The sequence below is a fragment of the Scylla paramamosain genome, chromosome 6 (assembly GCF_035594125.1).
Source record: "Scylla paramamosain isolate STU-SP2022 chromosome 6, ASM3559412v1, whole genome shotgun sequence".
In the NCBI taxonomy this organism is placed as follows: domain Eukaryota; kingdom Metazoa; phylum Arthropoda; class Malacostraca; order Decapoda; family Portunidae; genus Scylla; species Scylla paramamosain.
Genome location: NC_087156.1, coordinates 29,419,497 through 29,436,850, shown reverse-complemented (window position 1 = coordinate 29,436,850; position 17,354 = coordinate 29,419,497). Strand labels below are relative to the sequence as shown.

Here is a 17,354-nt window from a genome sequence, read left to right as displayed (position 1 = left end):
CTCTCTCTCTCTCCACTTAACCATATCACAATTCTCCCTTTCTCTTTCTATTCCCTCTTTCTCACCTTTCCTATCCACCCTCCTCCCTTCTCCCTCTTTTCTCAACTTGGAGGTAAAGTGACTAACTCCTCCTCCCTCCTTCTCTCCCTTCCTTCCTTCCCTCCCTTCCTTCCTTCCTTCCTTCCCTCTAGTCTCCCATTTCTTACCTAAACTTTCCCTCACCCTCTCCCCTATCCCCTCTCTCTCTTTCCTCTCCCTTGAATATATGCCTTTCCTATATGCATCGTGATATCAAGTGTGATCCTGAAGGTGCGGGAATGAGCTTTCTGCAGGAGAAAATTGCGTGACTGATGGAAGGGAGGTGACGGGGAAGGTGTGTAGAGAAGAGGCTGCAGGCTCCGATATTTGTCTCTTTTGTGTCCTCCTTCAGTGAGTGTTTTTTCCTTTTTTTTTTTTTTCTCTATCTCTCCTCCTCTCTCTCAGCTTATTATTTTTTTTTCGTCCATGAAAATGCATTTACTAAAACTAGGTTCTTCCTCTTCTTCCTTCTCCTCTTCTTCCTCTTCATCTTCCTTTTCTCCTTATCCTGCGTCTTCCCTCTTCTTGTTTCTCTCTCTCTCTCTCTCTCTCTCTCTCTCTCTCTCTCTCTCTCTCTCTCTCTCTCTCTCTCTCTCTCTCTCTCTCTCTCTCTCTCTCTCTCTCTCTCTCTCTCTCTCTCTCTCTCTCTCTTCCCCTCCTTTCCTCCTGCACAGGAATTCGCAAATGCTAATTCTCCTTGTAGATAATTATGAAAAGGACTCAACTCCCGCCTGTGCGCCGGGAGGAGGGTAGGGCGGGTCTGCTTCTCCTCCCGCCGGGCTTACGACCCTCCTACAGGCGGCGGGTCGTGCAAAAATGACTTATGAATGTGGGTTAGCGAGCGAAAAACTTAGAATAAAACTGGGAGAAAATTTTTAAGGCAAGAAAATTTAACGATCCTCAGCTGAGTCGTTCGTTATGGTGGGAGAATGGCCAGGTTGGAACGGCGGCGGCGGCTGATACACGCAGCGGGAGGGTATGTGCCGCGGCGACCTGCGCAGTACCGGCCCGACTGGTAGTGCTTACTATATACTGGGGTCACCTGTGTATGATGGAGGCTGCTATGGGTACCGGTGAGGGCGTCTGGGTACAAACGGGTACACTCGCGGTCACAAGTCCGATAATTTACACTCATTTGTACTGTTTTCCGTTTTCTCTTGGTCAAAAGTCCTCTCAAGTGCTCACAGTCTTACGAAACCCGATGACTGATGAATTCCTCGCAAATGAAAGGACTAACTAACGAGAAACACTAAACTCAGAAATTAATGCAGGTTGCACAAGTACTAACCATGAATGTACTGTTCTGGTACTAGTAAAGGGCTTCAGGGTACAGTTAGCGTTACCTGGGTGCCAGATGTGGGTACCTGGGGTTATGCAGGTGTTTATTAAGGTGCAAAGTGGTTTATTGGAGGCACTATGCTATTTTTTTCGTTATTTTTTCTTATCATGGTTGTAGTTATAAAACAAAAGATGAACGGTCGTGTAGATTATTTCTCGGTCTTAAAAAAAGTTTTAACATACATAGCATACATACTGCATGCATGCATGCATACATACATACATACATACCTAAATGCATACATACATACATACATACATAAACTAGGCAAACACACACCCTCTGTATTCGTGAGTTTTATGAATTGTGTGTGTGTGTGTGTGTGTGTGTGTGTGTGTGTGTGTGTGTGTGTGTGTGTGTGTGTGTGTGTATTTATTATGAAAATTCTTGTGAAAGAAATGCCTCCTTTGTTTACCTGGCTATTCCACCTTCCCTCTCCAATCCCTCTTGGTGAACCCAATTCTTATCTCCCTCCCTCTCTCTTTTCCCCGCACCTCTTATCCCCTCTTCCTCCCCTCCCCCCAACTCTCCCTCTCTAGCTGTCTTTTCTACTAACACTCCCTCCCTTTAAAACCTTTTCCTTCCCAAACACCTCCCCCTCTCCCCCTCAACAAACTTCAGCTCCCTTCTAGCCCCTCCCCTCTCTCTCTCTTCCCGCTCTCCCTATCGCCTCCTCTCACCCCACCACAGACACACACACGCACACACACTGAAAGCAATTCGCGGGGGATGAAAGAAAACCGCTTGAGTTTTGGGGCAGACTCATAAAACAAGTTCCATTAATTAATCGTCAGGTAAATTTAAGGAGTCTTGCGTCCTGGAAAATGAACTCAAAACTGTCTCATTGGGACCAAAATAAGCGTCAATTGCCGCCCATTATCCGCTAAAGAATCTCTCCTTGTCTCCTTAAAAGTGAGATATGCATCGTTTCAACACTCCAGTCTCACCAACGTCTCTCCGCCTCTGCCTCCTTCTCTTCCTCCTCTCTCTCTCTCTCTCTCTCTCTCTCTCTCTCTCTCTCTCTCTCTCTCTCTCTCTCTCTCTCTCTCTCTCTCTCTCTCTCTCTCTCTTTTCGATGTCCTCCAGTACATCCTCCGGCTTCTCCTCGTCGTCTTCGTTGTTGTTGTTGTTGTTGTTGTTGTTGTTGTTGTTGTTGTTGTTGATGATGTTGTTGTTGTCCTCTTCTCGTTTCTTTATTCTCCCTTTCTCCCTTTCCCTTTCTTTCTGTTTCTTTGTTTCTTTGTTTTTTTGTGTCTTAGTGTTCGTCTTGTTCATCTTCGTCCTTCGTTCATTTTTATTTTCTTCACCTTCGTGTCCCTGTTCGTCGTTTCCTCCTCCTCCTCTTTCTTCTTCTTCTTCTTCTTCTTCTTATTATTATTATTATTATTATTATTATTATTATTATTATTATTATTATTATTATTATTATTATTATTATTATCATTATATTCATGGTGATATCAGCAAGAGTAGGTTTATATTGCAATCTCTCTCTCTCTCTCTCTCTCTCTCTCTCTCTCTCTCTCTCTCTCTCTCTCTCTCTCTCTCTCTCTCTCTCTCTCTCTCTCTCTCTCTCTCTCTCTCATTCTCTCTCTCTCTCTCTCTCTTCTCTCTCTGTTGCTATTTTTCAATCAAATGAACGTTTTCTTCATATTTTTTTCTTTTCCAGGTTTCGTTTCTTTACTTTTCTTTCCTGCAGTTCATTCAATCATTCATTCCTCTCAGTATCGCATTTTCTTGTGTTTTATTTAGTCTTTTATCCTTGATTCTTCCTCCTGATTCCTCTCATTTCCCCTTCTCTAATGCTTTTATTACGAATATATTTAGCTATCTCTCATTCTCCTCGTCCCTTCTTTTCTGCTACTTCCTCCTCCTCCTCCTCCTCCTCCTCCTCCTCCTCCTCCTCCTCCTCCTCCTCCTCTTCTCATAAGGCAAGTAAAAGATACGAAAATTCTCTCCGTTGTATGCTAAAAACCCGCCTCCATCTCCCCCCTTCTCCTTCTCCTTCTTCTCCTCCTTCTTCCTCCCTTTCATGTCCCCCAAACCTTTCCACAATTTCAGGAAAAACAACCTCTCTCTCTCTCTCTCTCTCTCTCTCTCTCTCTCTCTCTCTCTCTCTCTCTCTCTCTCTCTCTCTCTCTCTCTCTCTCTCTCTCTCTCTCTCTCTCTCTCTCTCTCTCTCTCCTCTGTTTCTTTAATTCCTTCCTCTCCTCCTTCCTTTCTTGCTTCATACATTCTTTCTCGCATCATCAACACCTTTTTAGTCCTTCCTGTTTACTCTCTCTCTCTCTCTCTCTCTCTCTCTCTCTCTCTCTCTCTCTCTCTCTCTCTCTCTCTCTCTCTCTCTCTCTCTCTCTCTCTCTCTCTCTCTCTCTCTCTCTCTCTCTCTCTCTCTCTCTCTGTACACTCCCTGTAACACCTTTATCCTCTTTTTCCCCTTGTTTTCCATTCCTAATTACTTCCCTGCGCTTCATAACACTTCTCCGGTACATCCTTGAACACCTTCCCCAAATGCACTTACTTTTCCCTGCTTTTATCGCCCTAGACGCATAAATTTCCCTATATTTAATCGCCAAAGTACACGCATATACTTCCCTAGATTTTCTTTTGCCCTAAAAAGAAGGAAAAATGCTACTACTACTACTACTACTACTACTACTACTACTACTACTACTACTACTCCTCCTCCTCCTCCTCCTCACTGAGTATAAAGTAACGAGGCATCCATAAGGTTGAAATTACCCAGCAAACCTTTTCCCCATTAGACTTTTTTTTTCCTATTTTCCTCCCAGCTGCAAAAGGTTATATGAGCAATTTACTGGAGATTTTTGCATCGTGCGCGGCTTTTTTTCCCTCCTTCCAGCGCTGAGGGGCGGAAGTCCGTCATATGTTACACACTCAATTGCCTTCCACCGTAAAAATAGAGAGGTGGGAGGTGCCGGGGGATAGGGAGGTGGTGGTGGTGGTGGTGGTGGTGGTGGTGGTGGTGGTGGTGGTGGTGGAGGGGAACAGTAAGGGGTATAGTAAAGGAGGGTAGGGGGATGGGGGTTAAAATAAAAAAGCAGAATGTATTAAGGGTGTGTGTGTGTGTGTGTGTGTGTGTGTGTGTGTGTGTGTGTGTGTGTGTTGCTGTTTCTGCTACTACTACTATTGCTGCTGCTACTGCTACTGTTAATAATAATAATGATAATGATAATGATAATAATAATAATAATAACAACAATAATATTAATAATAAAAATAATATTAAACATTTTTATGCAACAATAACAAAAAACACCACCATCACCACTACCAACAACAAAAACAAAAACAGCAACAACAGGAACAACAACAACAACAACAAAAATAAACAAAAATTACACGGAACCCGAAAACACAATTCTCTCTCTCTCTCTCTCTCTCTCTCTCTCTCTCTCTCTCTCTCTCTCTCTCTCTCTCTCTCTCTCTCTCTCTCTCTCTCTCTCTCTCTCTCTCTCTCTCTCTCTCTCTCTCTCTCTCTCTCTCTCTCTCTCTCTCTCTCTCTCTCTCTCTCTCTCTCTCTCTCTCTCTCTCTCTCTCTCTCTCTCTCTCTCTCTCTCTCTCTCTCTCACAACGACATTCAACACTCATTGTAAAACTCTTGGTTGGGTATCGGGGAAAAAAAAAAAAGGCGGTAAAAATAAAAGCCGGGCTGCAAGTCAAAGTAATTCTCTCATTATTTTGGGAAGATTTTCAGTATCGAGTTTTTAAGATGAACAAATTTTTGAGCTAAGGAAGAGGAGGAGGACTAGAAGGAGGAGGAGGAGGAGGAGGAGGAGGAGGAGGAGGAGGAGGAGGAGGAGGAGGAAGAAAGTGTTGCAGTAATGAATTAAGGGAGAGAGAGAGAGAGAGAGAGAGAGAGAGAGAGAGAGAGAGAGAGAGAGAGAGAGAGAGAGAGAGAGAGAGAGAGAGAGAGAAAGGAATGGAGAAAAAATAACTAAATAATAGCAGAGTAAATTATCAAGACCGTAGAAAGTTCCTGTTGTAGTTTTCTTGTGTTGAGAGAGAGAGAGAGAGAGAGAGAGAGAGAGAGAGAGAGAGAGAGAGAGAGAGAGAGAGAGAGAGAGAGAGAGAGAGAGAGAGAGAGAGATTGGGTGGGGAAGAAGGCTGAGGAGAAAGAAGAATAACACACACACACACACACACACACACACACACACACACACACACACACACACACACACACACACACACACACACACACACACACACACACACAGTTCTTTCCTGTAAAACAGAAATAAAGTAAAAATTTGAGAAGAAAAAATCAAACACTGAGCTGATTAATTGAGAAAGGCAAGACGAAAATACAGAAGAAAGAAATAAAGAAAGAGAAGAAACGAAAAGAAAAGAAAGCGAAAAAAAAAATGATACGAGGAAGCGAGCGAGTGAGTGATGAAGGAAAGATATTAAATAAAAAAAATACAAGAAGGAAAGGAAATTAAAAAAAAATAATAATAACTAAGATTGATGTCCGCTATTGCTTCATAAATTAGACACGTTAATTAACATCCAAACTGGTGACGTCACTACTCACACCTGTACACTCACACCTGACACATTTATATATAGACGCTAAATAAAAGATACAAAACAAAATCACTTAATCAGAACAATAACGTAATGTTGCAGATAATGACGAGGATGATAACTCGTTCTTCTCTTATCTCTTTATTATTCCTTCTTTCTTTTTGTATCCTCTCTGTTTTTATTCTTTCTCCCTCCTTCCTGTCCCTTCTTCATCCCCGCCACTCCTCCTTCATTTTCTCCTTTCTTTCCTGTTTTGCATCCTTAAATCTCCCTGACTAAAGTTGATTTTCTTTCTGTTCTTTACTTCTTTTTGTTTTCCTTCCTTTCCCCTCCCCTTCCTTTCCTTTCCGTGATCTTCCTTCTCTTCTCTTCGCTTCTCTTCTGTTTGTTTCCTTTGCCTTTCCTCTTCTTCGCATCCTTCCTGTTTGCTTCCTCTCTTTTTTGTCCTTGTCACTCCTTTCCTTCCCTTCCCATCCTTTCCCTTCTCTTCCCTTATCTTCCATGTTTTTTCTTCCATTCCCTTCCCTTCTCTTCATCCCTTCTCTTCCCTTCTCCACTCTTGTCTTCCCCCTTTCCCTTTTTATCTCGTTTAATTTCTCGTCTCTACCCTTCTCGTCTCTTTTATTCTATTCTGTTACCTTTCCTTATATCCCTTCCATTCCCTTCCCTTCTACCTTCAGGAGTGAAGAGAAGGGGTCGGTGAACGTCAAGTCAACTCCACAATCGCGATTACATAAATAATCTCTTGGGCTGAACGAGAAAAAGAATCACTCACAGGATTCTAAATTGAGCACTGATTACAACGCTATTAAATGCAGGTTTTGCTAATATCCTGAACACGGCGAGGCTTGGGAGGAGGGGGGGGGCAGAGAGAGTGAGGAGAGGAGCAGCACAGAGGGAGGGTAAGGGAGGGAGGGAGTTACAGAGAGGAGTCGGGTAATGGTGGTGGGTGTGGAAGCCAATATTTATATTAAAAAAAAAAAGAATTCGGGTTCATATTAATCGGAGTTAATTGTTTTCATTGCTGTGTATTTATTTGAGTTCCCTTTTCTCTCTCTCTCTCTCTCTCTCTCTCTCTCTCTCTCTCTCTCTCTCTCTCTCTCTCTCTCTCTCTCTCTCTCTCTCTCTCTCTCTCAACTTTTTATGTTAGCTAGGAAGTGAGTGTCTGGCTTTTTCATTATTATTATTATTATTATTATTATTATTATTATTATTATTATTATTATTATTATTATTATATTCATTTGTTGTTGCTAATGCTGTTTTTCGAAGAGGGGACAAGAGAAAGAGGGATAAAGAAAAGGAGGAGGGAAGGTGGAAGAGAAAATGAAGAGGGGAGGGATGAGAAAATGCGGAAAATGAGGTGATAACAATGACTGAAATAGTGCCACGTGAATATGACAAGAGAGAGAGAGAGAGAGAGAGAGAGAGAGAGAGAGAGAGAGAGAGAGAGAGAGAGAGAGAGAGAGAGAGAGAGAGAGAGAGAATGCAACTGGAGATCGAGAGGGGAGGGGAGAGGACAATAAGAAAGAAACAAGAAGGAAAGAATATAATGGAAAAAGATGGAGAGAGGGGAGAGAGAGAGAGAGAGAGAGAGAGAGAGAGAGAGAGAGAGAGAGAGAGAGAGAGAGAGAGAGAGAGAGAGAGAGAGAGAGAGAGAGAGAGAGAGATTGTGTAAAGATGAAAAAGGAAACATGGGGATGCACGACGTATATAGCAAGAGAGAGAGAGAGAGAGAGAGAGAGAGAGAGAGAGAGAGAGAGAGAGAGACGGCAGCAGCAAATAATAAAAAGACTCATACACAACAAATAAATTAAAAATCCCCCGCTGAGGTATTTAAATTAAAAAGAGTAATTACAGCAAAACTCGGAGCGGAATGTGGAAAATTTTTGTGCACTATAATTTAGCGAAGCTTTTATTGACTTATGGATTAGCTGTTGTTTTAGCGAAATGGAATGTTTACAATGAATTATATGGTCCTTTGTGGGGGGGGAGATGTGGAGGAGGAGGAGGAGGAGGAGGAGGAGGAGGAGGAGGAAGAGGAAAAGGGATGTTAGGGTGTGTTTTTATTTGTCTGTTTTGTATGCTGGGGTGATGTTGCGTGTGTGTGTGTGTGTGTGTGTGTGTGTGTGTGTGTGTGTGTGTGTGTGTGTGTGTGTGTGTGTGTGTATGTGTGTGTGCTTGTGTGATATGCGTGATTGTCTCTTCTTTTGTACTCTCTCTCTCTCTCTCTCTCTCTCTCTCTCTCTCTCTCTCTCTCTCTCTCTCTCTCTCTCTCTCTCTCTCTCTCTCTCTCTCTCTCTCACTTTGTTGTATACGTGGTTGGCTTTGTGTTGCATAAAATATCTGTGTTAGTATTTATTTCGCTTCCCGTCACAAGGTATAAATTTGCCTCAAAAAGCCTCATATTACCTGATGAATCGATGTCTTTTGTGTGGGCCTTCCTTTTTTTTCGTGGTGTGTATATATAGACTTTTTTTTTTTTTTTTTTTGTGTGTGTTAATCTTTTGTCCCGTATTCACCATTATTCATTATTTTTCCTCATATTCCTCCATTGTGTTTTCCTTTCCTCCTCCTCCTCCTCCTCCTCCTCCTCCTCCTCCTCCTCCTCCTCCTCCTCCTCCTCCTCCTGCGTTTGTTTCTCTTAGTCGTCTTCACTTTGTTTTCTTTTTTCTTTTTCTTTTCTTTTTTTTTTTTTGTTCTTGTGTTGTTGTTTTGTCTTGATTACCTTGTGTGTTTGTTTGTTTGTTTTGTTTTGGTTTGTTTTGTTCTTTTCCTTCTCCCACATTGTTGTTGCTCTCTCTCTCTCTCTCTCTCTCTCTCTCTCTCTCTCTCTCTCTCTCTCTCTCTCTCTCTCTCTCTCTCTCTCTCTCTCTCTCTCATTTTTACAGTTGAATAATAAAAATACGGCGGAATGAAGGTCGGATAGAGAAGAAAACAATTGTCTCTCTTTTTCCTTTCTTTTTTTAAGTTTTTTCTTTCTCGTTCCATTTTTTTGAGTCTCTTAATACTTCCGTCATTAGTTCTTGTCTCTTTTATTATTGCTGCTGTCTTTTTTTTTTCCTTTCCTTTTTTTTTTTCTTCTTTATTTCAGCGGCAATTTGTATCTTGTTATTGTCTCCCTTTCATCCCCGCGCGTGTTGTGTGTGTGTGTGTGTGTGTGTGTGTGTGTGTGTGTGTGTGTGTGTGTGTGTGTGTGTGTGTGTGTGTGTGTGTGTTAATTTTGTTTTTTTTTTATTCGTGGATTCGTACTTTATTAGTGGTATTATTATTATTATTATTATTATTATTATTATTATTATTATTATTATTATTATTATTATTGTTGTTGTTATTGTTGTTTTGCTGTTGCTGTTACTATTATCATTGTCGTCCCCATCATCATCACCATCATTATCTTCTTCTTCTCCTTCTTCTCCATCTTCTCCTCCTCCTCCTCCTCCTCCTCCTCCTCCTCCTCCTCCTCCTCCTCTTCTTCGCCATTCTCATGATCATACATCCTTCCTTCTTTTTCTTTATTACTCTCCTTTGCCTTTTTCCTTCCGCTGCTCTTCTTACAATTCCTTATATTCCTCCTCCCCATCCTCCTCCCTCTCCTCCTCCTTCTCCTCCTCGCTATTCTCATATTTTTCAGAGATTTACACGGTAATTGATGGGATAAAACTCACATAAACACTGAACTGCACTTTCATGGAGGAGGAGGAGGAGGAGGAGGAGGAGGAGCGGTAGCAGGAGCAGAAGAAGAAAACTTGGAGGAGATGAAAACATATAGAAAACAGAGAGAGAGAGAGAGAGAGAGAGAGAGAGAGAGAGAGAGAGAGAGAGAGAGAGAGAGAGAGAGAGAGAGAGAGAGAGCAACTGTAAAATACGAAAACAAAACAAAAAAATACACACACTACAAAAAAAACAAACAAAGAAGAAATACTTAGAGAGAAAAAATTAACAACACCGAGCAGAGAGAGAGAGAGAGAGAGAGAGAGAGAGAGAGAGAGAGAGAGAGAGACGTTTGCGAAGAAAAAAATCTGTTTTCAAAAGCAAAATTTCAGATTAATGGATAAAGTTGACTTGCCCGGACTCTAGTTTTCTTATGTGCGCTCTCTTTCAACGGCGCCCAAATCTATGACGCTCGTAAAGTCTACGTTTTATTCCCTCATTTCCTTTGTCTGGATGGCTTTGTGGGGGGTGCAGGGGAGGAGGAGGAGCAGGAGGGGCCGGGGGAGGGAAAGCAGGAGAAGGAGGTGAAGAAGGAGGAGGGTAGGAAGGAAGGAAAGGAAGGGAAAGAAGGAAGGAAGGAAGGAAGGAAGATAGCGTGTGTGGGTGGCAGTGTGTATGTATGTGTGTGTGTGTGTGTGTGTGTGTGTGTACGTGGGAAGGAGGTTATGAGTGTATATCTTCCATCTCTCGTGTGCGTTTTTTGAAGGTAACAATATGTCGACTTAGCATGTACGTTTATGTGTTTATGTCTGTGTGTGTGTGTGTGTGTGTGTGTGTGTGTGTGTGTGCAAGATGCGCTTCCTCCATGGACATGATTTTTGATTAATGTAATTTTTTTGTATGGACTTTGTATTGGTTATAATTATACGAGTTGATTGTGTTTTGTGAAAGATTCTCTCTCTCTCTCTCTCTCTCTCTCTCTCTCTCTCTCTCTCTCTCTCTCTCTCTCTCTCTCTCTCTCTCTCTCTCTCTCTCTCTCTCTCTCTCTCTCTCTCTCTCTCTCATCATTAACGCGGATATTAATTTTTACCATCACACAATCACCACACTCCTCCACTCCCTCCCCCTCCCCCTCCTTCCTCATCTCTCAACATTCCTCCACCTTTCACACTTTCTTCCTACTAACATTCTTAACCTCTCACTTCACCCCCGTCACACCTCTCCCTCCCGTCCGTCACATGCAGGCGCCCTCAGTCAAGGTCTCTCTCCGTCACCCCCTCCCCCTCCCTCTACCTTCCATTACTGGCTTCCCCTCCATTAGTTTTCTCTCCCTCCATTACCTTCCTCTCCTCAGTCACACCTCCCTCCTCCTCTCCACCTAGTCCCACTCGTGTGCCTCTCCCTTCCTCCTCCTCCTCCTCCTCCTTCTCCGATATATACTTCTCTCGTTTCTCCTCCGCTCTTGAAGACGCGGCTCCTCCCTCTCTCCCTCCTTCCCATTCTCTCTCTCTCTCTCTCTCTCTCTCTCTCTCTCTCTCTCTCTCTCTCTCTCTCTCTCTCTCTCTCTCTCTCTCTCTCTCTCTCTCTCTCTCTCTCTCTCTCTCTTACGTCTGGATAATAATATAATTAATACGGTTCTCATAAATTTCATCTTTTTCTTACTCCGCAGTTTTCTCAACTTGAGAGTCATAACTTCCTACCAGACTCTCGTGTTACTGCCATCACGCTTCCTCCGCGTTACTCGGTTCACCAAGTGCTCGCCTCTGTACCTTACCCGTGACTTTTGAAAATACTTACCCTTTCCCTGATCTTTCTTTCAAGCTTTCTCTATCTTTTTCTTTCACTTTTACCTGTGATATTTTAGCGTAGTGTTTTTTTTTCCATTTTCTTTTTTTTTTTACTTCGTTTTTTTACCTTGTCTGGTGTTACGTGCGAAACTCATTAAGCTACCTGTCTTTAAACCTCACCTGTTCCATAATCTTCTGAGACTTTGTTGTTACTTGTTTAGTTTTAATTTTGTACTTGATATTAATGATTTTTATTTTGTCTTACCTACATAGTGTCACGCGGCGTCTTAATTAAGCTACTTATTTTTCCACTACCTGCCACCTGTCGTCTGGTTACCATTGATCTCTCCCCTGTAGTTCATTACCAACGGACGGTGTGCACTCAGGACCCCGTCACTTTCCCACCCCATTTCCTCAGCCGCCCACACACACTTGCCACCCATTCAGCGTCCCCCGTAACGCCCTCACACACGTCTCTCCACCACCTGCACACCTGCTTACGTACCGACACAAAGAATTTATATGTTCATAGAAAAGTTAGGAGAATATAATGAAGAAATATTGTAAGAGTTTTTTTTTTCTGTGTAATTGGATGTTATTTTCAAGTTTGTGTTTCTTGGCAAACTAATATGTACTTATCAAAAAAGAAAAGATGTATACACGAACTATACCCAAAGGAAGAGGACCATAAGTAAATGTTGATGTTGCATCTGGTGTGTCATTTGTGAGACTGCATTCCTTAACTCACAAAGAATAGATACATCCGCGAGTCTTATCTTATGGAACACTTCTGAAATATCATTGTTCTTATCTTTACCATTTAGTGTCGTTTTGCATTTGCGTGTTCTTTTTTTAATTATTTAGTGCCATTTTGCGCTTCTTAACTAACCATTCCTCGTTTTCTTTCCCCGCAGCCATGTTCCAGATTCCGCTGATGCCAAACCTCCCGCCCTCTGTCGCGGCGGGTTTTCCAGCCCTCACCGGTCGGGGGCTGATGGGCACCCCCACCCCCACGCCCACCCCCACCCGCCCTTCACCGCCCATGATTACCGCCAGCATCCACCCAAACCACAACTCTAGTCCAGGCATCACTAAGGATTCGATGCCCAATATGAACAGCAACAGGTGAGTGGCGCTAATTAAGATCTTCCCTCACCTGGCCCTCGTCACCTGTCCGTCACTCCGCCTCGTCTTCCCCTCCCACGTTTGTCAACACTTGATTTTTCTCTCCCAACCTGCCTCATTTCCTCTCTCACGACGTTCATCTTCCCTTCCCTCCATCGTGTTTTATCTTATTTATCCCGTCTCTTTTTCTCTCCTCTCCTTCGTCACCTTTCCCTTCCATTCATCTCACTTTTTTTTTTCTTTTCGCTTAACCACCTCCTTAATCTCTTCTGTTTCCCTCCATCTTCCTTTTCTATCATCCATCTATCCACCTCTCTCTGTCTCTCTCCTTTACCTTTCATTTTCCCTTCTAATCTTCGCATCCCGCCATGCAAGCTTTTCCTCCACCAATTCTTATCCATTGTTCACACCTATCCTTTCTTTCTTACCTACCTGTGTGCTCTTCTGTCTCTTCCTCTTGTTTTCTTTCTCTCCTTCCCTCCCATCTCCCGCCTCCTCCTCCTCCTCCTCCTCCTCCTCCTCCTCCTCCTCCTCCTCCTCCTCCTCCTCCTCCTCCTCCTCCTCCTCCTCTTCCACCACCGCCACGACGTGTGTTTGTATTGTGCTTTTATGAATTGTTCTTTCCTCAAGGTCTTTTCCACTCGCCTTTTGTTTACCTTCATGTGTATTGTACGTTTGTGTTTTTATTGAAGGACATCATCTCGAGTTTGAATTGAATAGTAATGAAAATAACAACACCAGCAGCAGCAGCAGCAATAATAGTAATAATAATAATAGTAGTAATAATAATGATAATAATAATAATAGATGCCTTGTTGCCGTGTTTATATATTCTTCTAAGATTTACATGTAATGTATTGCGTCAAGATGAGAGGGTAGTATGAAAAAATATCAACGTAGCAGATGAAAATTAATGTTTGATGTTTAAGAAAAAAATGACAGGATGAGAATGAGAGAGGGAGAGAGGGAATTGGTCCAAGAATACAGAAGGTGATGAGTAGAGGTTGTAAACTTAAGCCTCCGTTCTCCTAAGTGTTAAGTGTGGCACAGAGAATACACAGATATGTAGCTTTTGAAAGGAAAGTGAACTCATGTGGACAGAGAGCCGGGAATTTAAGTGTTAAATAGGTGAGAAGTGAGATGCTTAAGTGTTCATGTTTTAACTTTACTCTCTCTCCCTCTTTCTTTCTTCCTGTTTTTGTGGTGGTGTGGCGTGCGTGTTGAGGGCAGCAGGAGTTGGTTAAAAGAGCGAGACAGAACACAAGATCTATACTGGCTGTGTTTTCAGAGTTTGTATAAATGTAGCGCAAAGGACGGCACGGGGAGGGGAAGGGTGGGGGGTGGGGAAGGGAAGGGAAGATGGAGAGAGGAAGGAAGAGAGAGAGAGAGAGAGAGAGAGAGAGAGAGAGAGAGAGAGAGAGAGAGAGAGAGAGAGAGAGAGAGGAGTTAGGGGCGGGACTCGAGGGAGGTACATATTTCAGGTCCCAACTTGAGATACATAACTCCAGCCGCTTTTTGCCAACATTAGATAGGACGCAGTTTTAAGGAGCCGTTTTCTTACTTTCAACTTTTCGAGTGAGCGAGCAAGAGCCGCCAAGTTTGAGGAGGAGCACTGTTGTTTTAGAGGCGGCGCGCCACTCTCTTGCATGTTACTAATGTTTACTCTGTTGTGGGCGCAGCGTGGGCGGCGTGCGCGACGTCTCGGGCGTGCCCTCCACCCACTCCCTGCCGCTGACCACCGCCTCCACCACCCCCGCCCTGCCCACCTCAACCATCGCCGGCTGCACTTCCAACGCCCGTGACGGACCCTTGGGTCTGGGAGCAGCCGGGATGGGCGGTCCTATGCCTGGCATGGGCGGGGCGCCAATTGGTGGCATGGGAGCGGGCACAGGGGGAGGCATCGGGGGCTCAAGAGGGCCCTCCCCCCACCACACCTCCCCCACACACCCCGGCATCATCCCGCCCACCTCAGTCGGTCTTCAGGTGAGTTCCGTAAAATGTTTGTACGCACACACACACACACACACACACACACACACACACACACACACACACACACACACACACACACACACACACACACACACACACACACACACACACACACACACACAAACACCCTTTGCATGTATTTTTCCTGACATTGCATAACCCATCATCCATCCTCCACTCTCCTTCATGCTCCACACTCCCCACCACAAGCTTCCCTCCACTCCAGCACCACCGCCACACACCTGAGCCCACACTTGTGAACCCCACCACCACCACCACCACCACCACCAGCACCATCACATCCCATTCCCTTACATACACACAGCTTTTCGTCAGTGCTTCACCTACCCGTCCATTTCCTTCCACCACTTCTCCCACCTCCAGCTGCCGCCTCGCTTCTACCGCCCGCAGAAGCATCCTATGTGTTTACTGCCTTTCTTGTGCCTTTTTTTTTTCCCAGCCCGTGTTATCCTTCCCGTGCCGCCTTTAAAACACCTGTGCGGCTATAATTAAAGCTCCCTTTCCCTCGACGTTTCATGTGATTGTCTGTTTGTCAAAGGATTTCTCTCCAAGGAGTAAAGAATAGCAGAGAGAGAGAGAGCGAGAGAGAAAGACAGAGGAGGGGAGGAGGAGCAGGAGGAGGAATTTTAACAGAGATGAGGGAGCGAGATGACGCCTCTGTTTGTCTATTTGTTTGTCTGTTTTTTTATCCTTCGTCTTTATCTCACTCCTCGTCTGTCTTTCCCTCCGTCTGTCTTTCCCTCCTTTCGTATCCTGTCTTTCTTCTTTACGTCTTTCGCCGCGATTCTTTCCCTCTCCCCCCTTTGTTTCCTGCATTCCTTCCTCTCCCCTCCTCTGGCCTGCATCTACTCGCCTCCCTCCCACACTCCCACTCTCCCTCACTCCCCTGCCTTTCCTCTGATGATGATAATAAAAAAAAGATGTGAAAACAATAACGTAGCTGGAAAAAAGGGGAGACGCAGGAGGGGAGACAAAAAGGGGAGACGCAGGAGGGGGAGACAAAAAAAATAGGGGAGACGGGGGGGACTAAAAAATAAGGGAGAATTAACAATATCGCGCTTGACAACATCCTTGGGCTCCATGATAAATGGGAGAGAAGAGACGGAAAGACGGACCAGCCGCCTACCTCTCCTCCTTCCACTGAGGCGAAAACACTAGCCTCTGACCCGTGACTCTCGACCTAAAGAAGGGACTGTGGGTTAGCCATCTCCTGCCCCGCCCGCTTCCAAATCTCTTTCACACATCAATGGCTCTGGAGGCATTTTTCATTGGTCCTTTTTTTTGGCCATTAGAGACTCACAAACTAAAAGAGGTTATTGAAAACAGGAAAACACTGGCTGTTTGTGAGACGGTGAGGCGGTGCGGTGGTGATTGAGACGCGGCGGTGGTGATGATGGTTGTGGTGGTGGTGGTGGTGAGTGGTGGTGGTGACGTTGATTGATGGAGATGGTGATGATCTGCCAATCTCGGTGGGTTAATGGTGACGGTGATGATAATGATGTTGATGTGTGTGTGTGTGTGTGTGTGTGTGTGTGTGTGTGTGTGTGTGTGTGTTTGCGTATGTGCAGTGGTGATTATTTAAACCTCTTCGTGTTGATGACAGGTGCGTAGCAAGATGGTGATGATAAAAGTGATGGTGAAAAAGAAAAGATGATACCTGATACTGGTGATAATTTTGCAAGAGTGTGAATGATGATGACGGAGACAATGCCAATGGTGATGATGACTGAATGTGAGAGTGACAGTGCTATGATAATGATGGTGATAGTGATGGTGGTGGTGGTGATGACAGTGGCAGGTAGAGGACACTATGAAGAGAAGGAGGAGGCAGAGAAGAAAGAGGAGGAGGTGATAAGGTGCTGATGAAGGAGAAGGAAAGGAGGAAAAGATGAAGAAAGTGATTAATGATAATGATAGTCCAGGTTGTGATGATGGTGGCGTGATGTCATTATTATTGCGTTGTAGTTTATCATTTTTTTTTTATTTTCCATCTCTTATCTTTCTTTCCCTCTTTCCCTCGTTCCTTCTTCCCCCTTGTTGCTCTGTTTCCCTCTCCTTTAATTTTAATTCTATTCATCTTTCTTTCTTGTCGTGTTTTCTCTTTCCTTCCTCCCCCCTTATGACCTTTTCCTTCATTATCAACCTTTCGCCTCTCCTCTATCATTGCTTTCTCATTTCTTCTTTTCATTCTCTTTCATTCCCCTGTACTTACTCTTCTCCCTCCCCTGTTATCTTCGTTGTTTTCTCTTCACACGCTTCATTCCATCCTTTCCTACTCTCTCTCTCTCTCTCTCTCTCTCTCTCTCTCTCTCTCTCTCTCTCTCTCTCTCTCTCTCTCTCTCTCTCTCTCTCTCTCTCTCTCTCTCTCTCTCTCTCTCTCTCTCTCTCTCTCTCTCTCTCTCTTTATACTCACATAAGCACTCTATTCCCCTCTCTCTCTCTCATTTTCCCCTCATTTCTCTTTCCCTCCTCCTCCTCCTCCTCCTCATTTCCTCTCCCGTTATCCCGTCCCTTTCATCCCTGTTCTTTTTCCCTGCCTGCTTTTCTGTAACATTGTAAAAATTATATCATACAGTTTATTATCTTCCTTGATGTGCCCTTCTTTTTTTTTTACGTTCCCACACTTAGCTTTTAAAAATATGTGGTTTATTTTGTGTGTGTGTGTGTGTGTGTGTGTGTGTGTGTGTCGCTTTCTCTTTCTCGCTTATGAGTGATGTGTTGAGGTGTTGTTGTTGTATAAAGCAGTGAGGTTGTTATCGTTGTTTTTTTGTTTTTTCGTGTGTGTGTGTGTGTGTGTGTGTGTGTGT

General features: G+C 43.9%; 1 protein-coding gene across 1 annotated transcript in view; it reads left to right on the top strand.

Moving 5' to 3' along the window:
- Positions 1–17,354, top strand: part of LOC135101067 (NGFI-A-binding protein homolog) — a 152,794-nt gene that overhangs the window by 82,146 nt on the left and 53,294 nt on the right. Inside the window, exons 5-6 of the mRNA XM_064004640.1 lie at positions 12,324–12,534; positions 14,214–14,517. Of these exons, the coding sequence (XP_063860710.1) occupies positions 12,324–12,534; positions 14,214–14,517 (515 nt within the window). The remainder of the gene's footprint in view (positions 1–12,323; positions 12,535–14,213; positions 14,518–17,354) is intronic.